Source organism: Thamnophis sirtalis, unplaced genomic scaffold (assembly GCF_051295495.1).
Source record: "Thamnophis sirtalis isolate CommonGarterSnake01/CBP01778 unplaced genomic scaffold, rThaSir2_p1.2 scaffold_1, whole genome shotgun sequence".
NCBI lineage: Eukaryota > Metazoa > Chordata > Lepidosauria > Squamata > Natricidae > Thamnophis > Thamnophis sirtalis.
The window spans coordinates 148,191,135-148,215,042 of NW_028261381.1; the positions used below are offsets into that span (position 1 = coordinate 148,191,135).

The 23,908-nt window shown below is 39.2% G+C and overlaps 1 protein-coding gene across 3 annotated transcripts in view; it reads right to left on the reverse strand.

Moving 5' to 3' along the window:
* The window catches only part of BRF1 (BRF1 general transcription factor IIIB subunit), a 209,596-nt gene extending 194,188 nt beyond the window's left edge, over positions 1-15,408 (reverse strand). For all 3 annotated transcript variants that reach the window (XM_087727249.1, XM_087727256.1, XM_087727244.1), the window contains exon 1: positions 15,082-15,408. In XM_087727249.1, the coding sequence (XP_087583375.1) occupies positions 15,082-15,268 (187 nt within the window). In that variant the 5' untranslated portion in view covers positions 15,269-15,408. The remainder of the gene's footprint in view (positions 1-15,081) is intronic.
* Between the last annotated feature and the right edge of the window lie 8,500 nt (positions 15,409-23,908).

The window sequence follows — 23,908 nt, forward strand, 5'->3', positions numbered from 1 at the left end:
TGTCAAATTCACAGCCCAGATGTGTCAGGCCCTGGCCATGCCCACACCCGGTTTAGTGAAGGGGGGAAGTCACGCTATGTCACATAACCATGCGAGTTTGACAACCCTGGTCTACAATGTTGTTTGGTCATTAATACATCCTTTTCTAATCTTATACTAATGTCAATCTTATTTTCATCACCATGAAAAGCATGAACGTTTTTCAGATAACAGTCATGAGCAATCTTAGCTGACAGTCTTTTCTTCTATCAGTAACAACAAAGGGAATAGATTTTGCAAGGGTTTGCCTTAAAGATTTGTTACTTCTATAATCACATCTATAGCCCTCTGTTGAACTGAAATAATTAAGTCATCTTAATTTGTTGACAAACCTAGATAAGAATGCAAGTCGTCCCATCCAAGGAGAACATTATAATAACTACACTACTGTCTACCTTATTTTAAGAATTAGAGGTAATGTGAAATTTTTTATAGTGTTTGGATATTCGATTTGTTCAGAAATACTAAACATTACATGAATGATCTACATGCCTGATGAGAGAAAAAAGTAGGGCAGTTTATACGGCTCAACCACCTGTTGGTATGATACCGTTAGGAAACCAGCATTGTTATTGGAGGAGCAATTATGACAGAAATAAGAAAATAACCAATTAGCTGTGGGTAACCAATTCTTATCTATCAAAAACTCAGTCCAATAACTACAATACTGCATTTAACATACTGACACTCTCAAGCACATATATTCATAGATGAGCAATTGTCCCTGAAGTATTTCTTTATATATGCTTTTGGTAAAAACATGTCAGGGCTGTTTCCTTCACTGTTATTCCAGAGACTTTTATAATCTTCTATAGAACCTATAAGGGTATGCACAGGATCAAAAAATATATTTTGCAGTGGAAGCAAAGTACCCCTTATTGAAGTATTAAAGCAGCCACATTCTTTCAATGCTAGTGTGGTTGCTTTGAAGGGTTATTCCAGGTCATCTATATGTATATTAATATGCAAATATATTTTACTAATTTCTAGGCTATTTGCAATTACTCATGCAAGCTGTCAATCCAGACTTTCATCAGCATGAAAAACAATCCTCGTGAAACTCTCAGACAATTCAGAATGTGGTTTTCATTTTATAATACTGCAAGTTTCTCTTTCTCTTGTCTTCTAAAGCAATATTTTACAACCTTGGCAAGTTTAAGATGTGTGGATTTCAACTTTTCCATGCTGGCTGGGAATTCTGGGAGTTGGAATCCACACGTCTTAAAGTTGTCATGATAGGAAAACACTGTGCTAAGGGAAATGCAAAGTAGAAGAGTTACACATCTTATTTCTTTTATCAGTTACCCATTAAAAAGATAAAATGTGTTCCACTGCTATGAACATCTGGCCTCAGCTGACATCCAGCACATTGGGGCTCTTATCAAATCTATAACATTCATTAGGCTGAAAATTGTTCTGTTTTTGACTGCTTTTAATGACTAAAGATAAGTTTATTCATTTTTGATCAAGCATCTAAACAAACTCCAATGCTAAGCAACATTTTGTTTTGTTTTATAATATTAATAAGACTTTCATTTGATTTGTTTCATTTATTATGGTTTTTGTCTAGTTCATTTATACTTGTTTATCACACTAAATGGACACTGACAGCAATAGAAACTGTAAATAAAGTTTCACATTGTCATTTTACAATCAAATAAATTTCCTTTGAGAATAAGCCGAGGAAAATGAATATGTCAAAGTAACTATGGTAAACATTTAAAGGGAAAAAAGCAAGACAGTACATAGGTCTATTGGTACATAAAACACTATAACATCTCATGTTTTTCATATTCTTGATATAGTCGGATAAGATTGCAGAGAAATAGCATTATTGCAACAAAAGCAACCCTTTTCTGACATTTTAAAGATTAATATATTCATCTATTAATGTTTATAAAATAAAATAATCAGTCTTTAGTTCATATGTCTATCAGAATGCATATTTAACCAATTGTAAAATAACCATAGATTTCAGTAGCTACCTGGGAAGCAATTACAAAAAAATCAAAATATGGCACCATGCAATAGCTTGGCAATTTATATAAAGTGTAAATATACTTTTTTCAGTCTCGAACACTTAACCTACTGTTATAAAACTGTAATAGTCTGAAATTCTAGCTACTGACCAGTAAAATGCACTACATGACCAATTTCATTCTTACTGAGGACTCTTCAGGCATACAATCCATGCTAGTTGTTCCATGTTCAACCCTTCAGTGGGATTTGAATCATTAGGCCTTGCACTTGTTGACTTGACAATTCATTTAGCATGGCTGTCAGTAGCTTGCAGGAAGGTTGGTCTTACAGATGTTAGTGTGAGAGTTTATTTAAAACCTTGTACCGTACTTGCAGATCTTCTGTTCAACATACTTTCCATTTATGTCACATAATTTCTCAGGGACCTGACAAACAACAGCACAAGGTCTCAAGAAGCCCCATTAAAAGGCAGGTGCTCAAATTCTTGATTTAATAAAATCAACTTTATAGTATAAAAGGGGATCAACGCAGGCCTAATTCAGAAGTCAGCATTTTCATAATCACCAAAGTATCTTCTGCAGGATTTTAAGTAAGCCTTTATTATTGTCATGAAGGTTATTAGGAGATTACTCCTGAGGCATGATACAAGAGTGACACCTGGAGGAGACCATAAGAGGCACAGTAAGAGCTCTAAGTATTTGTTATAGATTTTCACTAGTAATATGCTTACATACATGCTCCTCCATTTCAAGGCAAGCAATGTTAATGCAGACCTTGGAAAAGAGTTTGAAGTTATATAAATAATAAAAACAGGTACACAAAATACACTACAGCTCAATGAGAAAAGAGAAAAAGAAATGTAACTAAATCGAGTTTACATATTCCATATTATTCTATCCTTTTAAATCATCCTTGCTTCTATCATATCCATTCACATTTTATTTTTTGTCCATTAGACTTCTCACTTCACTCCTTTTTTAGGATTTAATCAGTTACCCAGCCACAACTTTCTCCGTCTTCCCCATTTCCTCTACTTTATGTATTTTAAAGTTAAATTCATACTTATTCTCTCCATAGACCAACGGACTTGTTTTGTAGTGAATTAACTTTTGTATCCATTCGTCACTTAATCGTGGTTTTAACTGCGTATTTTAAGTCTTCCATTCCTAGTCCATTAATTTTTCTCCTGAAACACTCAATTCTTACTTCCATATAACTTCTTTATTTATTAAATGTATATGGTAACTCGTTCTAATAAGAACTTCCACAAAACAAGGTAAGTAGAAACAAACTGTACAAAAAAACATTTTTACTTTCTTCGACAAATACTCATCCCTTGCACCTGACACATTATATCTCTATATTTCTATCAAAGTATTTTCATGCATTTTGCTATCTTTAGTAAAATTTTGTCTACTTATTCCAAGTTTTTGCCATTAAAATATCACTTGCAATTATCCAGTCCATTTTCCCAATCAAGCACAACTATTTTTGTCCTTATTAAATTAATTTTCAGATCCTGACCTATCCTCTTTGCATTCTGTAATATGTTTAATATTGGCTACAAATCATTCTTGGTTCTTAGCTAATAACAGGGCATGCTCTGATACAACAGCGCATGAACATTCATAACACACATCAAATGTTATCACATGGTTTTCTTATACATTTGTCCATCAACACAGTAAAAAGGCAATGAAAAATCACACTTATTTATCTTGCTCAATGTTGAAAAATTATGTGAGCACTCCACTTATTCTCTCACCTGCTTTACTTTCATCATATGCCATTCATGCATTCAATAACCAAACTCTATTTCCATGTTTGTGCAAAACTCCATTATTCAAACTTATTCACTTCATCATTCACTTTCTCTAAATCAACAAACGTACGAATAATTTTCTGCTTCATCTCCATTTATTTCTCAATTACCTATTGACGTGCAAACAAAAAAGCTACCCAGCAATCTGCTCAGTGTTGTTTCTAACATATACCTAGCCATACTGTTTTTTAACAAGTATTATAAAGCTATAATACTACCGTATTTTTGGAGTATAAGACACAAATCCCCCCCCCCCCAAAAAAGGGTGAAAATCTGGGTGCGTCTTATAGACTGAATGCAGCCTTTTGGTCCCCCGAAACCCTGCCCCCTTCGCAAAAATGGACATGCAGAGGGTTTGAGAGGCCTGCAAAGTGCTCATGGAGGCTCTGGAGGGCAAAAACGAACAAAAACACGGCACTCTACAAGCCTCCCAAAGCCTATGCATGCCCTGTTTGGTTTTTTTTGCAAAAAATGGGCCTGTTTTTGTGAAAAATAGGTCATTTTTTTGTTCATTTCTGTCCCACTAGCCCCCAGGAGCACTCTACAAGGCTCCCAAAGCCTATGCATGTCCTGTTTTTTGCAAAAAACAGGCCTGTTTTTGAGAAAAAGGGCCATTTTTGCTCATTTGGGGGGGGCAGCTCCCAGGAGCATTTTGCAGGCCTCTCGAACTCTCTGCATGCCCCATTTTTTAGAAAAAATGAAAAATGGTTTGGGAGGCCTACAGAGTGCAAACTTTTTTTTTAGTTTACTTCTTCAAAATCTTGGTGCATGTTCTACTCTGATGTGTCTTATACACATAAAAATACGGTACTTTTATAAATAATTGAAGCATTAAATGTTAACAATAACTGGATTAAAACTAGGTTTCATAATCTTAAATCCAATGTAACTGATTTAACATTTTTGTGACCTGCATCTTTGTTGTCTCCAGGCACAATTAGCAAATCACTTCAGCTGGAGATGATTTATCATCTCAGCTACTATCACCACCATCACCATTTCTTTACATTACAATACAATACATTACAAGCAATCACTTCTATATTAACCTAGCCCATCATAGGCCAATTCACTCTAATGAATATGCCTTAGAGCCATAGTGGCGCAGTGGTTAGAATGCAGTATTGCAGTCTGATTCTTCTGACTGCCAGAAATTCAATCCTGACCAGCTCAAGGTTGACTCAGCCTTCCATCCTTCCAAAGTTGATAAAATGAGGACCCAAATTGTTGGTGGCAACATGCTGACTCTGTTAACTGCTTAGAGAGTGCTGTAAAGCACTATGAAGTGGTATATAAGTCTAAGGGCTATTGCTATTGTTATTTTGTCATTTATAAAACATGAAATCTTGCCATCTGGTTAAATGATTTCTCAATTTGAATTTTATAAGAAATCTTTTCACACAGGACCTTACTAAGACCAATCTTACTAATTTTTCAAGTGAAAGTTGAAATTTTTTCATTAACGAGAAATAATCAACCTTACTGCCAAAATAGGTAAATAGTTTGTTACTTCATCACTTTTTATTCCTTCATACATGTTAGAAGCCTACAGGTGGAGTGAGTTCAATTCTCTGCTATCTTTTCATTAATCTGTATCATATGAATATAAAGGAAAATCCTTTTTTGATTACAATATCTCCAGCACCTCCTGGTTACATATTGTATGTGAAATTCTTATAGGAATTACATCACTGGAATTCCTGCACTGAAGCAAGTAAAATTTTTCCAGATCTCCATAAATTTGTTGTATTGATCTATCAAACTCCTTTCAACTACTTACCTAAATCTGACTCCCAAATATATTTTAAGTGTCGTTATTCTATGTCTACCTATGTTTACTTCCAATGCTTGAGTAAATTTTCATGCTATATCTTTTGATTATACAAAACAGTCATTCATTCTCAAAATTAGGCAGTGACCAGTTAATTCCATTTTTGTTAACTTTGTACAGGAGCACAATAACAGCATTCTTCCAATTATCAGGCAATGATGCATTTTTTGCATAATTTATTCAACGTTGATGCCTCCCATCTCTGGGCAACTCACAATAATAAAAAGCAACATAAAAACAAAAAAATTATAATATAGTGCACAGGAGCAAATTACAAAAAGATAATTAAAGAATTCACACAATCACAACAAAAACCAGAAGCATACTTGAATATTTCTCCGGATACGCCATCAACACATATAGTTGCACTTTTCAACATTCTCACAGCATTTATTACTTCATCAGTCTTTTCTTGGGCACATGCAATTATAGCATTGATTTCATTTTTACTCTTCAACATATCACTATTATTCCCATACAAACCTCTAAAATATCCCTTCTAGCATTCCCAGGCTTTATTTTTAATTGCATTTACTCTGCCCTAATTCACAACAAATTTTATCTCCATCCCAATCTCTCTGCATTTTCTGACGTTTTAAACACATTCCTCATTCTCTTTAGCTACATTTTTTGCCACTTTTTCTCTATATGCACATATTTTTTACCAATCGTTCTCTTACACCCATTTTCCCAATCTACAACCTCTTTTACTTTGACCTCTTAACAAGAATATTGTTATTAATATATGATACAAGCAATTTAGGTTGCTTTTAGAGCTAATTTTCTAAAACTGCAAGGAAGTAATTTAAATTCTGAAAAAAATGCATAATCAAAACAGTATTCAGAGTTATTTTTCTGTTTCATCAGAAATATCAATTTGCTGGATTAAGCTCCTGTAGTGTGTCAGATGTGGTTTGTCAAGTTTTCTTAGAACAAATATTTAGAGCAGAGATGCTATGAAGACAAATGTTTAAAACCTGGTCCTAAATTAGGAGGGGCCAATGTGATACTCATATGCAGCCCTTCCTTCAAACCCAAGAAATGTCACTTTTTTTTCTTAAGCAAAATTAAAGATTGGATTGAAAGTAAATTTGCCTCTTGGAAGCAAACCATTCCTAGCCACACTATTAATGTTTATGAAATGCTTGAAAAACCACTATTTGGATTGGGAGATATTTTAAGGGTGGAAACTGAAGTAGTTTTCCTCCCATATGCCTCCGGTTCCCATGCCTATTGTTAATACTGCTCAGAATAAGTAAAAAAAATTCACCCTTATCCCTTTCAATAACATCCCCACATTCCAATGCTTTAAGGAGGTCAGGAGACTGAATTGCAACCTTTAATTCTGCATGTTAAATTTATATTTACCAACAAAGAAAGAAGAGAGACTAGTGTAGATCTATTTCAAGCTATTTAGCTCTCCTCAGCTAGCCATACCCTTACTGGGATTCAAACCCAGGCTACTTACATATTAGGTAGATGTATTCAATTCTAAGCCATAGGTTATCCTCATTTTGTCAGCTATACCAGGGAGAGATTAAGTGTTGTTGTTTTTTTTTTATCAAGGCTTTAATTCTACAAATACTGGCCCCCACCCTTTGACCTCTGCCTCCTTGCAGCAAAAGAAGCAAATGGGGCTTGCGGAGGCAACAATAGGCTATGGCAATCCCTGCAGTCTGAAACAGCTGATCCAGAGGCTCCAGCTTAAAACTGAAATTGAAAGCGAAACCTGCTGTTTGGACTTACAAGGAAGCAAATTGCTGGGAGGCAGAGGCAGATTTTTTTTCTTCTTCTAATCAGGTTAAACTGAAACAGGCTGTTTGCTGTTTGCTGCAAGGAGGTAAGTCAATAACTATAAATGCCTAAAGAATGTTCAAATTATTTGACTTATTTTTAAAAGACTGCTTTGTTATTCTTCTAGACAATTTAACAAATGAAGAACCTTTTTAAAATAAATGCTTGATCTGAAGAGGCCCAGTGTATCTCCTTTTAAATAGCCGAGTATAATGTATACTTCCAGAAAGCCACATCAATTTTAACAGCATCTGTACAAATATAGTCTGAAATGTAACACCGAGGAGGCAAATTACTGGGAGGCAGAGGCAGATTCCCCCCCCCTCTTGTTTTCCTCCCCAAAAGCTAGGTGCACCTTATACTTCGGAACGTCTTACACTCCAACAATACGATAATATTTATTTCTACTTATAGTATATTGTGGGAAACTATTTCCAAATACACTGTGATGTTGAGAACAGAGCAATATGTGAAATACTAACAGTTATCTTAACAAGATATTAATATTACATTTTGCTTTATAACAGTTAGCAAAGATGTGATTTTTTTCCTGATAAAAGAGGTAAAGAAACACTTGATTTCCCTGAGCAATATTTTTTTCATTCAAAATCATTTCCACCTCATGTGTCAATACTGGACTATAGTAAGAAGGATCCAGAAGTCAATACAAATACGGTAATTTGTGATCTTAAGGTTTCACCTGCTTATCCTAGGTTGCAATCGCAGTGATATGCATTAACAATTCAAACAATCAATACCAATTAATGATGATAGCCATGCAAATTACATATACAAATAAAAATAAACAATTGATTTAATCAAAAACTTCCAATAGACACTGGAATGAAATTTTATTTTATTTTTTACAATAAAAAGGTGTGATAATCATTCTAACCTTCTCCCATTTGGAGACTTAGATTGGAAAACAGTAGTAATCGACTTCCATACTGTTGTCAAGAAAAATAGATGTTTATCTATAAATTAAGTTCATCTGGAAAATATCTTTATATCTTTATCTTAATAATGGTAGATTAATTTTATGATTTATTTATGTTCTATATGTTTTGAAATGGATCACACTCAAATACGTGGAGAAGACACAAAAATAGTTTTAGCAGTTACCAAGCAGTAGAAATTTAAAATAAACTAGATTTAACTATGAGAACTATATAGATTGATCTATAATTGTTTGAGGGGTTTGTTCCTTACACCCACTCATAAATATATAAATACATAAACAGTACTGGCTTACAGAAGTCAGTCAGCCTGGAACTCTGAATTACAATATCATATGGGAAAGATTATTTCTTTATCAATAAAAGGAATGATTCCAAATATGCCATAAAATTAGAGATGGAGAGCTGAAATCTAATCCAAACAAACATCAACTACTTCTCTGAGCACACCTCATAAAGCAGTGTTTCTCAACCATGGCAACTCTAAGACGTGTAGACTTCAACTCCCAGAAGACCCCTGCCACTTCTTAAGAGTTGCCAAGATTGAGAAACACTGCTATATAGGAAGGACTTTGGGGAGGCAAAATAACCCCTTTCCCTTCTCTAAAATTATATGGCTTACCTTTGCCATAGCAAAGGAAAAGCATTGGTACAATAAATGCAAGTAATTCTAAAGAGAAGCAGCTGCAGGTAATAAGTTCTCTAATAGCCAGTTCTGGCTATCCATGGAAAAGGTGCAAGGCAACCAAATCAGAACCAGCGCACGTCCATGTAAGTAGGAACACCTATAATGTTGTATCTTGCTATGAGAAAGCTCTTCACTAGAGGAACTACAAATCTGAACATCCCCATCCAGTATCAAATAACACTATCAAATGATGCACCTTGAGAATCAGGAGACAGGGGGGGGGTTGAAATGGGGAAAATGGGAACAGCAGAAAATGATCTACTGCTCTAACACAAATTAGTTATAGCTTAAGAGTAATTGACACACTACAACAACCTAAACAATGGTTGTGGGCACCAGAAGAGCAAGAACCAGAACTTTCTGTCTCCCTTGATACACGAAGTAGTAAAAGAGGAGGTAAAGAACTTAACAGCAGTGATGGCTAACCTTTTTGCCATCGCGTGTAAAAAGCGCAGGGGACCGGGGGAGGGTGGTGTGCATGTGTGTGTGCATGTGTGCCCACACACATAATTCTATGCACCTGCCCCGCATGCACACGCGGCCCCCACTTTTGCCACACAATGGCACAGTGGACCTGTTTTTTGCCCTCCCCAGACTCCAGACCCTTTCTAAGAACCTGAGGAGGGCGAAAATTGCATTCCCCACCCCACCCCCACAGAGGCCCTCCAGAGGTCAGAAACGGCCCATTATCCAACTTCCGGTTTGCGTGCTGGGCTGTTTTTTGCCCTCCGGAGGCTTCAGGGAAGCTTCCTGAAGCCTCAGGTGGGCGAAAAACCACCCAACGGGCAACCTGGAAGTCTGTTCCCGAACTTACGGTTTGTGTCTTGGGTTGTTTTTCGCCTCTGGAGGGCGAAAAATGACTGAAAATTAAGGTAGAAATCAGCTGGCTAGCGTGTGTCCTAAAAAATGCCTTCACGTGCCACCTGTGGCAAGCATACCATAGGTTCGCCATCTCGGACTTAGAGTAATCAAGCATCTTGAAGCCCCTGGGCCACAAAGCAAAGAGCATCTCCCCAGTTAATAATATTCTGCGGGGGGGGGGGAGACAATAATGCATCAATGTACATCTTCACTTACTATGGTTTGGGGCACATGCATATCTGCTAAATAACAGAAGGATCATTTGATTTTTTTATATTGTATAAAATTTTACATCTGTACATATGTACATTTGATAATTATTTTTCATATCAACTAAACATGACTTTATTTTTTTTCCTTTATCAAGATGATGATAATTGCTGCATCTTTCAATTAAGATCATTCATCTCTACTAAACAATCATATTTAAGCTAGTATTAACTACCGTAGGAATGGTTTGTACCAAATCAAGAATCCAATTAACATAATTATTTTCCTTCACTACTGAATTTGTATTATCTAGAACAGGGGTGTCAAACTGGCGGTCCATGGACCAGATACATCACGTGCAGGCCTCACCCACACCGACTCCGCAAAGGTAAAATATGTCACGATATGTCACGTGACACAATCAAGATTGACATCCATGATCTAAAAACCTCATTTAACTCATTGAAGACACCACACTCATTGCCCTACCCTTATTTCTTAACAACTTGGTTAACAACCATGGTGTTCACACTTACAACCTCTATGTTTAAGAACCACCATAAAAAACATAAAATCATGAGGCTCCATTACAGTTCTAATCCAAAGACTACTTGTAGGCCAATTACAATATGTTTCATTAATTTTTTTTCCAGAGAAAATGTTTCTGTACTTAGGAATGTTCAAAGTTCAAATGATTGAGGAAGTATTTAGAAGAAAATGGCAATTGATTTGAACATTCAATACAATCTAAATATTACATTGTGTATGTGGCCTGACTTTTGGCAAATCCTGTATATATCGTATTGGTTGTTGAAAGAAATGCAGCTTTCACCAAAGACACAATGCACTGAAAAAAATAGAAGATGCCATCCTTTCCCTCTCCATAACTTTGCTTTGTATTTATTATCTCTCCATTTTGATTTATTCAAAGTATTTATTTGTCACTGACTCCTTCTAAACCTGTTTACAGACTTTAGACCATATACTACCAAACAAAATACAAGAAAACTCATAAGAATGTGATAATTATAAGCAATTTAACCGTACCATCATGAACTATCCAATGTAGCATCTAAATTTTTCCAGAATCCATGTTTAATTTCTAGAGGATAAGCACTCCAAAATTGGTATAACAAAAAAGGCTTCCCAGCTGAACTCAAATGAGTTTCTACTGCATGTGGTGGACTCAAGGCAGTTTTTGATAGTGAATGCAATTGTTGAGCCTTTCTGTGTAATAGAAATATTCTCTCCAAATTGTCTATAGGTTAATATCAAAATCTTAAATGGTATATAGAAGCAAATTAACAGCCAGTGCATTTATTTTATTATGGCATTGCCTCTTCTTGCTGCTGACACTTGGGCCTCTGGTGTCACATACTTTTTTTCAGAGAAATGCAATTCCATCAGAGCAAGCAACCTCTTATTTCAGGGACCCGGAAACCCCTTACTTGTGGGATCCTTGTCTTTCCAGATACAGCTCATTTCTGCTTTAAGTTATTTGTCAGGGGTCAGCAAAACCTCAGAAGTGTCAGAGAAACATAGCTGAGATTTATCAGCAATGATTCCTTCCATATTCAGGATTAGATCCAAACTAGAATACCGGGGATATTTATATAATAATATCTGAGATTTACAATGCTCAATTTGTCTAAAACTGTAGCTTAGATCGAATACCGTATGTTTCGGAGTATAAGACGCACCTTTTTACTCCGAAAAAAGAGCGTGAAAATCTGTGTGGGTCTTATACTCCAAATGTAGCCACCTGGGTCATCTGAAAAAGGGGCAGGCAAAGCAGGCACTGCAGAGATTGTGATGGATTGAAAAGAGATTTCGCTTTCAGAGCTCCCGCTGGGCTGGGCTCCCGGGAGGGCTTAGGCGGTGGCGGCGGTGGCTGCGGCTCCTCACATTGCTTGGGAGTGAAGTCATTGTGGCCATTGTCTCCCCTGAGCTGCCCGCTGAATCTCTGAGGCACCTTTCGCTTGCAGGAGGAGGAGGGTGAGAACGGAGTACACCAAAGCCTCTGAGTAACTGGGAAAGAAAGCCACGCTTGGAACCTGCCGAAAACTGCCGCCCGAAAAGCACGCATTTCTTTCCCAGTTACTCAGAGGCTTTGGTTTAAGGAGGCGCTGCTTTAAGTTGCCCTCCTCCTCCTGCAAATGAAAGGTGCCTTAAAGATGCTAGATTTCTCAGAACACTAGATTGGGAAGTTAAAAACCTGAAATAGGGTACAATCAAGCTTGATTCAAAGGCCTTGGTTCCTGAGAATCCGGAGAGATTGGGGAGGAGCGGGGAGGAAGGGAAGAGGAACAATCTCCTTTTTACGAAAGCTTTTCTCAGAATGCTAGATTGGGAAGTTAAAAACCGAGAATGGGACACCATCAAGCTTACTGCCATATGCCTACTGCCATACACCTCCCAACGGCCGATAAGATCCCACAGGGTGGGCCTCCTTTGGATACCGTCAGCCGGACAGTGTCGGCTGGCAGGCCCCCGGAGGAGAGCCTTCTCTGTGGCTGCTCCGACCCTGTGGAATCAGCTACCCCCAGAGGTCCGGACTTTACCCACTCTCACGGCCTTCAGGAAAGCCGTTAAAACCTGGCTGTTCTGCAGGCCTGGGGCTGTTGACCTTAGTGTTAAGCTCCAGCTCCGATTAGAACGTATGTGTGTTGTGAATTTTAAACTATTTTTTTACTTATTTTGCTTTTCTTTTTTTTTTCGTTGTAAGCCGCCCGGAGTCCTCCGGGATTGGGCGGCCTATAAATTTAATAAATGAAATGAAGCTTGATTCAAAGACTTTGGCTCCTGAGATCGGTGCGCTGTCATCCAAAATGCTGGTACCACGATCGCTGCAGGGCCCATTTTACCTGCTCCTTCTCGGGCAGTTCCAGGCGGCAGAGATCGCGCTAATAGCATTTTTGGGTGGCAGCGCACCAATCTCAGGAGCCAAAGCCTTTGAATCAAGCTTGATTGTGTCCCATTCTAGGTTTTTAACTTCCCAATCTAGCGTTCTCCACCACCCCCCACCCCAAATCTCTCCAGATCTGCTTATTGCTATTGCTGCTATTGCGCCCAGCTACCGTATCTCTTTGCTGCATGACAGATCCGGGCGGATTGGGGGTGGGTGGGTGAAGGAAGGGAAGATAAACAATCTCCTCATCATTAAGTCTTTTCTCAAGATGCTAGATCTTCACTTTCTCTCCGGGAAAAGCTATTGGCATCGTTGGGATCTTGGCTAGTAGAAGAAGTACAGGATGGAAAGGAAACTTCTGAATGCAGGTGTGCCAGGTCAGGAGTCTCCCTGCAGGCTGGAACCTGCTTCTGCCCTGACACTAAGGAAGCGGTGTTGCCAAGAGGGCTGTGAACAAGCCTGGTTGTTCAAGGAAGCAGCCCTTGCCAGGTTGCTTCCTTTGGGCTTCCCTGTTGCCGCTCAGGTGCCATTTCAGCCCCCATGTGTCTTTCCTTCCTCACTGAACAGAAGAAGCAAGCCAACTGCCGCTCTTTGGGCCAAGCGGCTCTGTGTCACCGGTCAGAGGGAAGGGGGGGACAAAATAAAGTGCAGAGAGATTATGTTTAGTCCTGCCCTGCCATGGGAGGGGTAGAGAAAAGTAGGTTTGAGATCGATAAAAGCCTTACCCTTTAGGAAGATCGAGTCCCCATGTGTCACATTTTTGCCCTCTCCCCCCCCAAAAAAACAGAGTGCAGAGTGCTCTTGGGGGGCAGGGAGGGCAAAACCTTTAAAAAAAATTTACCCCTTCAAAATCTTGGTGCGTCTTATACTCTGAAAAACACGGTAGCTATTTCTTTCTCCATGAACTGAACTCTAACAGTCCTCTAGGTATGCAACTAGAAAAAAATGTTCAGTACCCTCTGCCATACAACTTCAGCTGCTGAATTCATGTATCCAATAAGAGTAAAAAAATCAAATGTATATCAACTGTGGATAAGCCATAACTATATTTTAATTTTACTTCTGTTAAGTTAATGTCACAAACTACAGATCTTACAGGCTCCTACACGAAAGTCAAAATCTATTACCAAACTAATAGGTAGAGAAAGGAATGAATGAAAGCCAAATGGAACAAGAAGGGCATCCAGTTATTAAGACGAAGATTAGGAAAAGGGCAGATCTCATAACAGATATACTTAATAGAAACATCTATTTTCCATCTATAACAACACAGATGGCCATCTGAAAATAAATATTTCCCTCTCTCTCTCCTTTCTGAAGCAGGGCTTATTATTCTTCGAAGCCTATTTCTTATGGGACAAAGTAGCCCCTTCCCCAGATTTGGTATAACAAGCCAGAGAAAGAGTCAAAGAAAGAAGTTTGAGGAAAATGGGAATCAGAGAGAGCTGTCAAAGGATTCACCGGGCTGCAAATACTGAGGCCAGAGAATTAAGTTGGGACAAATGTACTTTCTTTGTAAGACCTAAAGCAGTGTTTCTCAACCTTGGCGACTTTAAGTCCTGTGGACTTCAACTCCCAGAATCCCCCAGACAGCTGGCTGGGGAATCTTGGGAGTTGAAGTCCACAGGACTTAAAGTCGCCAAGGTTGAGAAACACTGACCTAAAGGGTTGCAGAAGTTACAAGGCAGCGCCTCTTGACATGAGAGCCGTTCTAATCAGTAGCACATAAATTGTCTTCTTCCAGTATCATAGGCGATTTTGTCATTGCACCGCTTTGCTTTTAAACTAAGCAAATTCTGTACGAGGGACAGGAGGAGGAAGCAGAGGAGTTGTGATTCTCACACGGCACCCACGTGCAATTCACTACTCTCGGGAGCAACGTCACGGCCGGCCGTAGCAGAGGCAGCATCGGGCTGCTCCTCCTTCGGCTGCCTCTTCCCCCCCGCCCCAAGCCCGGCCCCGACTCCCCGCTACACACACACAGGCTCGCACCGTCGAGGGAGACGAACTGCCCGACTGCCGAGGATCCTCCGCCGCTGTTCTCCACGAACTGCACCTCGGAGACGATGATGTTGTCTTCCAGCACCGAACCGCATCCGGTGCAGACGGCATCGCCCCGGGCTGAGTCCACCTCGATGTCGGAGCCGCCGCAGGCAGCGCACACCCGCCCGCCGGACATCTTGACCGGCGGTGCGGGCGGCCGCCGGCAAGCAAGCAAGCAGGCTGGAGCGACTTCCCTGCAAGCGGGCCGAGCCGCCCGCCTGGCTCAGCACACACTGCCGGCGGTTTCTCGCGCTATTCCTCCTCCACGCAGGCCTGGCTCGGCCGCCCATTCGCTGCCGGAGGAGGAGGAGCCGCAGCCCCTCCAAAAAACGCCCTTTCTCGCGAGGCCTGCCTGCCGCTGCGAGCTTCCACTTTCCGCGGCAGTGTATCGTCGTGCGCCTCTTGGGTATTTGGGGATTCCCAGAAGGCGTCTAGAACGCCGAACGTTGCAATTCACCAGAGTTTCTGCCGCTGCTACTTTCTCCTTAGCCTTTAGAATGACTCTTCCCCCACCCCCTCCCTTCTCCTCCTCCGCCGCCGCCGCCGGGAGATTTGGTAGCAGGAGGCTGAACTATGGAGAGTCCAACAGTTCTACCTCTGGGTTTTCTTTTGGTCCAAAGGGCCGGGATGACCGACGAATTTCCTCATTTACTATAGAGTCAGTTCAGTAAAAGCAGAACACGGAACCCTGAGTAGGTAAAGGATCGGGTTCTTTCATCAATGACTCCGTGAACTTGTATGCAGAGAAGACTTAAGACCTGGATATATGCCCTTTGTAGGCATCCTTAGGACATCAATATTGCAAGGCTTCTAAACCTTAGCAACTTTAAGATGTGGACTATAAGTTCCAGAGGTCTCCACTCAGCAGCAAGGATTCTGGAAGTGGTAGTCCACACATCTTAAAGTTGCCAGATTTTGTGTGTGTGTGTGTGTGTGTGTGGATAGAGAGAGAGAGAGAGAGAGAGTAAGGTTCCAGCAGTTTTCTCAGAGCCACTGAGATGCCAAAAAGGAGACTCAGACAAAGCTTGCAAAAAGTATCAGCTTTTATTTATGGCCGTAGCAAAAACTGGGTGACAAAACTTATCCAAAACGTACAAACAAATGCATATGTAAGGAATAGCCACACCCTGGAAGAGTGGCTCAGAGTATTATATACATTTTAGGCAGATAGAAACAAAGAGAGAAAGATTTGTTACCAACGTGATCTTTAAAGCATTCTTTTGTCCAAGCTCCTGTCTCTGTCTATCTTATCTGTGGAGTATTCCTTATAGCCTTAGGTCCCAGGAGGTGGCTGTTCTCCTTTGTCAAGTTGTTTTTCCAGCAGAATGCTTTAAGGATTTATGAGCCAGGAAAACTCCCTAGTTTGGCTCCTTTATCTATGCAGCCCGTGTAACAGTTTCTTCTATGTTTTCAAGAATGTCCCTAGCTTTGAAGCCAAGAATAGAAGCGAGACACAGCAGTGAGGTAACATTTGCAGTCCAGTATTAAGGTTAAAATTTGCTAGGCTAGAAAACAACTTAATTTCTGACAGTATACAATAATATAAGCAGAAGCAAATGTTGATTCAGATTGATTCATATACTCCTTCAATATAATCTTTATGAAATTATCTCAGATTTGCCCCTTTTTCAGATTTGCCCTTTATTTTTTCCAATAAGATATGGTCCACGTCATAATATTCCAGTGCGGTAATGCTGAATGTGCCAGGTTTTTTGACTGGACAAAAATGAAAGGAAGCGGCTGAGGTCTGGAAATCAACTCACTGCATTTAAAGAGATGCGGAAGCTATTTATTTACATGTCTGATACATTTAAATATAGAAATACTTTTAGTTAAAATAGTATTCAAGTATAACATACAACATTTTGGTTTTTTATTTATATAAAATGATTGAAGATTCATGAAGAAAAGATACCTCTGCAGTTTATAAGAATATGACCCCTTGACACACAATATTGATAGACTGCCAAAATAATATTCAAGAAATTATTTTCACTTGGGCCACTTTATGTAATATTTGGACACTTTCACACAAGAACTATTCACCAGTTTGAAAAAAGTATAGACTTTGGGAGTTTTCCAGCATTGGCTGACTTTGAGAAATAAGCCAATTTATTACCAGCTCAGGGCTTATATTTTTGAACTCCCACAAAAAAACCCTAGTATTTTGTTTAATGTTGCTGCTCTTTGGAGTTTGTAGATTGTTTCCCTTTCTGCAAAAACTCCAATCTTGCCATGCTTTCCCAGATCCTCTTCCTTCCATCCCAGGTGTTCAAAGAGGAAAGTAGTTTATTAGTTTTGCTGTTCCCCCGCATAAGAACTACTCTTTTGTACAGCCATTACTTATTTCCATTTTTAATACTACAAAAACACTACAAAAAAGATGGAAAAAATTCTTTGGAAAAAATTCAGAGAAGAGCAGCTAAGATGACCAAAGACTAAAACCATATGAAGAATGGCTGCAGGATTTGGGCTCGGCTAGTCTAAAGAAAAGAAGAATTAGGGGTGACATGATAGCAGTATTCCGGTACTTGAAGGGCTGCCAGAAAGAAAAGGGAGTCAAATTATTCTCCAAAGCACCAGACGGGAGGACAAGAAACAATGGTTGGAAACTAATGAAAGAGAGAAACAACCTGGAATTAAGGAGAAACTTCCTAACAGTGAGGATAATTAACTAGTGGAATAATGGTTCAGAAAAGATATGATGTTGTAAACTGCCCTGACTACCACGCAGCTCACTATTAAGCAACTTGGCTGTTTACAACATCATAATACCTTTCATGAACCATTATTTTTCAGCTTGCCTCCAGAAATCATGGGTGCTCCATCATTGGATGTTTTTAAAAAGAGTCTAGACCAGGGTTGTCAAACTCATGTCACAGCGTCATCACGTGACGTATCACAACTTTTTTCCCCTATGTTAAATTGGGCATGGGCGTGGACAGCACGTGATGCCTCTGGGCCGTGGGCCGCAAATTTGACACCCTTATCTGAAATAGTATAGGTTCTCCTGCTTCAACAACGGGCTGGACTAGAAGACCTCTAAGGTCCCATCCAGCTCATTCATTCTATTCTGTTTTAATAGAGTGGGGGATTGGTGAAATTTTGTTTTTATAGGGTATATTGAGAAATCATAATGGGATTGGTTCTGTGTGAAGTTGGTAGGGATGATACTTACAGATCATCTTCAAACTACTTTTGAGATATTGAAGAGTGGAAACAAAGATATAGAAGACCCCATGTTTATAATTTATTTATTAAATGTATATGCCACCCTTCTCACTATTAAGCAACTGAGGGCAGTTTACAACATCATAATACCTTTCCTGAAACATTATTTTTTCCATTTTAAATATTCAAACACTTTTATCACCGTTATATTTCTTGTTCTTAATAAAAATCATAAAAATGGATAGGTGAGCTCTTGAATTTGTCTATTAACAGCAGGAAAACTAACAGCTATGCAGACTAAACCTCTATTCCATACAGAACAACATTGTATATTTATATATAATAATGGCCTACAACTTAATTTTTTTGTATGACTAGATATTTACACATGAAACTTCTAAATCACTAACATTAGAATGCTTAGGCAAGGCACTGTTTTCATTTAGCAATTGCCTTGTTTAATGACCATTTGTTGTTACAGTGGTGATGAAAAAGTAATATGATCAATCCTCACATTTGCAACCTTCACAAGTCTGTAAAACAAAGGAGAGCTTAAATGAGATCATAAACACACTTATAATTTCACCTAGCAACCATTTCATTTAACAACTAAGTTGCTGGTCCAAATTGTGGTCACTAAATGAGAACTACATGTAGATTGAACAATTCCCATTGAGATTTTAGGATCCTGAGCCATGGTGGTGCAGTGGTTAGAATGCAGTACTGCAGGCTAATTCTGCTGGCTGCCTGCAGTTTGGCAGTTCAAGTCTCATCAGCTCAAGGGTGACTCAGCCTTCCATCCTTTCAAGGTTGGTAAAATGAGGACCCGGATTGTTGGGGGCAATATGCTGACTGTGTAAACCACTTAGAGAGGGACGTAAAGCACTATGAAGCGGGACATAAGTTCTGTAAGTCTACGCTGTAACAATCTGTAAAAACCGCTTAGAGCTGTAAAGCACTGTGAAGCGGTATGTAAGTGCTATTTCTAAGTCCTATTGCTATTATTATAAGACCAAGGACACACTCAGAATAGTTGAAAATTTTGATAAATGCCAATATGGATTTTGCTAATATTTGGTCAAAAATTAATTGCAGTTACAATAGACTTAATTCATTTCTTATTAGGACATTTTTAATTTGGCTACAAAATTTTAGCTACAGTGAATTGGACAACATAGGCAATATTGTGTCTATTGCTTTGTTTAGTCAGTTCCAGATAACCATCAGATTCTCTGCACGTACAGGAGTTAAATTTTCTAGGATTTATGTTAAGACTAACATTTTCTTATTTACTGATTATACACACATGCATGTTTAACGCCTTTATTGACATTTTCCTGTATTAAACCACTTCACACTAGATCAGTGTTTCTCAACCTTGGCAACTTGAAGATGTCCGGACTTCAACTCCCAGAATTCCCCAGCCAGCATTTGCTGGCTGGGGAATTCTGGGAGTTGAAGTCCAGACATCTTCAAGTTGCTAAGGTTGAGAAACACTGCACTAGATACCTACTCTCAAAATTGCTTTTGTATAACATAATTTGTAAACCTGATCAGTGTAAAAGTATTATTGCATTGTAAAGCAAGAACACCAAAACACTACACTGCAGTACTTGATAGCTGATAGCAATACAGAATATTTCTTCAGTTTATCCCAAATCAGTTTATTCAGATATTTATTCAGAAATTCAGTAATTATAGCTGCATAATAATAGTCATTCTACATTCCCTGTCAATATTACATGCTACTAATAGTAATGCCACTTTCTCAAAAGGAAAAAGCAAACATTCCGTTTGAGGCCAGGAGCAGTAACAGGCAGAGAAAAAACATAATTATCTGACTTTTATTGACTTACTCCTAAGGCGGCAAACACAGGAGCTGGGAAAGAGATAACACTGAGAATTCTAAATGTGTCATAGATATGTATGCAATTAAAGTCAGTGTTCTTGGTGGTGAATTGTAACTCTGTTTTAATAAATCAGTATGTTAAGAGTAGCCAAAGGTAAAAGGCCAGCTGTTGTTTAGAGGGCAGCCAAGAGCCAAGGCAGTCCACAAGTCCCAGTCCCAGGGTCATAAGCTGAAGATTGCAATAGGAGAATGAAACTAGGTTCTGGGTGCTATGTAGCCAGAATTGTTGGCTTTGCCTAGCAGCTCTTAATTGGCACTACGTTTGAGTGCCTGGCATTCATTTCTGATTATCGGAACCAGCCTCCACTTTTTCAGAGCTAGTTATTCTCCCAGGAACAGGGGCTGAGTTTGTTTTGTTTTGTTTTGTTTTGCCTTTAGTTTTGCCTTTATTTGTATGCTGCCCTTTTCCCTGAGGGGACTCAGGGCGGCTCACAATTCAAAAGAGGAAGGGGGAGAAGACAAACAATAGACAATACAGCATGTTAAAAAAAGAAAACACAACAATCGCACAATTCGAGTGGGGCTACAATCTTAACCCCAGGCCAGCCGGGACAGCCAGATCTTTAAAGCGGCGCGGAAGGACTGGAGGGTGGTGAGGGTCCGAATCTCCATGGGGAGTTCGTTCCAAAGGGAGTGATTGTCTATTCCTCCCCCCCCCCCCCCAAATATAGACTGGGGATCTAGAGGTGAGCTGCTCACCTCACAATCAAGAGGCTGTGAGTTTGATCCTATGTAGAGGCAGATATTTCTCTCTCTGGGCGCTCTGAAAATATATCCACTGAACAAAACTCTGGATTGGTGACAGGAAGGGCATCCGGCCAGTAAATCACTCTGCTTGCTCCATTCAGTTGCCGGGACTCTACCCCTCAAGGGATTATGGTGTCATTAAATGAAGATAACAGTCTGACAGTCCATTAGATTCTGCTCTCCAGCCTCAGAATTTCAGAGTCTCTACGATTGAGAAGTTAGAAGTTCAAGGGTAAAATGCATAAGAATATCTAAAGACAAATTTAAATGTAGGCCAGTTTCAAAATGACATACCACATTAAAAATGCTAGGAAATACAGAACCTGAATTATTACCTCTATATGCACAAGCTCCCACACCATTATTTTTCCATGACCCGTCAAAAGCGCGTTCCACAAAAGCGCGGTCGACGAAATCGCGTATGTGACGTCATCACAACGCGACGAAAAAGATCGAAAAATTGAAATAAAAATTAAATTACAGCAAGCCGATTCACATAAAGGTAAGGGTTAGGTTAAGGGTTAGGGTTAGGGTTAGAGCGTTAGCGTTACGTTTAGCGTTAGGTTAAGGGTTAGCGTTAGGTTTTTCGTTATGTTAAGGGTTAGGGTTAGGGTTAGGGTTAGGTTTGGGGGGGTTAGGGGAAGGTTTTAGCTTTATTTTTACATTTTTTGATCTTTTTCGATCTTTTTTGTCGCGCTGTGATGACGTCACATACGCGCTTTCGTCGACCGCGATTTTGTCGTCCGCGGTTTTGTGGTAGAACCTATTTTTCAATACTGCATGGTGCTCCTTGAGAATGTGGATTGTTTTCATTCGAGGTCATTCAATGCATATTTTTGGACATTGCATGATAGCTAGGATTGATAACCAAGGGCAAGAAGTCTGTTTTGATTGATTCTGTACTCTGTGGAACACTTCAAGTCTAAAAATCAATCTGAAAGTGATTGTTAATATTTTTGGGGAACAAAAATCAATATGTTTAGTCTTGTTAGTAAGAAATATTCCAGATTATTTTGTCTACTATGAATGTTCACCCAAATATGCTGACTTGAGGCAGGTTGCTTAATTCCATCATAGGTTGGCATTTACACTCTCTTATTGCAATGGGAGATTTTAAAGATATGTGATTTTATTCTTTCTCCATCCTCAAATCTGTAGAAAAGAAGCCCAACCTCTTGGCAATGGCAATTCTGGAAATTATTCTGCAACCCACTTCTTGAAATTTGACACAGATTAAAAGAAGCCAGCATAATTCTATCCAGGAATTTCAGTTGTTTAAATTCAAGTTTAGCCTGTTTGTAGCTGGAAAGGATTTTCACAGAGGTATTCATTTAAAGCACCAAAAATCAATATAGTTATATTCTGGTAATAAATTACTGACTAACTAGGGAAAGTGAATTGGGTCTTCTCTGTCTTCAGCAGCTGCTTGAAGAAGGAAACAAACAATACTTCTGCATATTCTCAGGAATTGGCATCGTCTATAACAAAGTACTTAATAACAGACTTTTTCACATTTTCAAATTTGCCCTTTATGCAGAGGACATCTTTTCAAGCTGCGGAAGTGAGAACTCCTTGCAATTGATAACAAAAAGTGCTCACTCCAGACTATTAAAATAGCACCTGCTCGGTAATGATAGGAAGCAGACAGCAGAGGGAGCTACATCCTTACTTTTATCTCAGAGCACTTCTGTAAAGAAAACCAGCTTTTGAACTATTGATAAATTAATTTAGAAAGGATAAGTAAACATCAGACATCATCGTGTGCTTCAGAAGCAGATCTAGGAGGTGTACTGCAATAACAGTTATAATAATTGCTTATATATTTATATTAAGATCCAAGGCTAGTTAGTACTACTATAGAAATAAGGAAGAGGAAAGAAGGATCAAAATTGGGATGGGGTTGAATCGTCATTTCCACTGCCCCAATTGCCTGCCCAATGTCCCTCTGAAAACGCCATGCCAAAGACAGTGAGAGAACAGAACTGCAGCTCCAAGAATTAGCAATGTTTCTAAAAAAAGTAAAAGTTTTCTCTTACCCAGTGTTTGACTCTAGAGGGCAGTGCTCATCTCTGTTTCCTAGCCCTGAGAGCCAGTGTTGTCTGAAGACACTGCTCTTCTTTTTTATGTAACAGCCACTAAAATGTTTTTGAAAGGCATGAAAAGGACAATTGTATGATTGGTTAGAAGTCGCAACAGAGCGAGCGAGCAATCAGTATTGCATTGCAGAGGATAAGTATTGCTTCCCATCTTTCACGGTGGGGAAAGGGATCTAAATTTTGAAATAATTATATTAGAGTAATGGGGGATTAAGTTAAATGGAATCTAGAACTTCATCCTTAGAATTTAGACTGTTCAGTTATGTGTGATATAAGTAGATTGGAGGAATGTGGAGCAGGGATGCAATTTTATGTAATTGGTGGCTCTAGAAAGGGAAGGGAGAGAGAAAGCACCTCGTATTCATTCAAACCAGGAAGAAAATAATCATAGAAAAGTGTTGCAACTCAGCAGAAGTCTCCTGTGAGTCTTTTCGGGATGCAAGATTAACAATGCAGCTGGGGCTCAGTGGCATCTTCTGGTGATAAAAGAATGGATGGTGCCATGCCCTGGTTGCAGGAGTCAATGTTCATTCATTCATTCAACGTTCATTGATCATCAGTCGTGGTTTGTTTGTGAGAGACACTTGGAGAAGTGATTTGCTTTCTGTAACCCTGATTCCAGGAGACACTTGGAGAAGTGCATTGCTTTGTAAGAGTTTTGTTTTGCATTCTATTATCTTGTCAGAGACTTTATTTATGTTTATTTTTGGGCTCGCAGCCAGTCAGAGCCGAGGACTGATAAAGTTCTTTCCTTTTAAGTTTGTCTGCCTGTCGTCTGTTAACGAGCGAGGAAAGGGGGACAGAACAGAAAGGTGTGGGTTTTTTTAAATGCTAGCCATAGGACTATGAATCT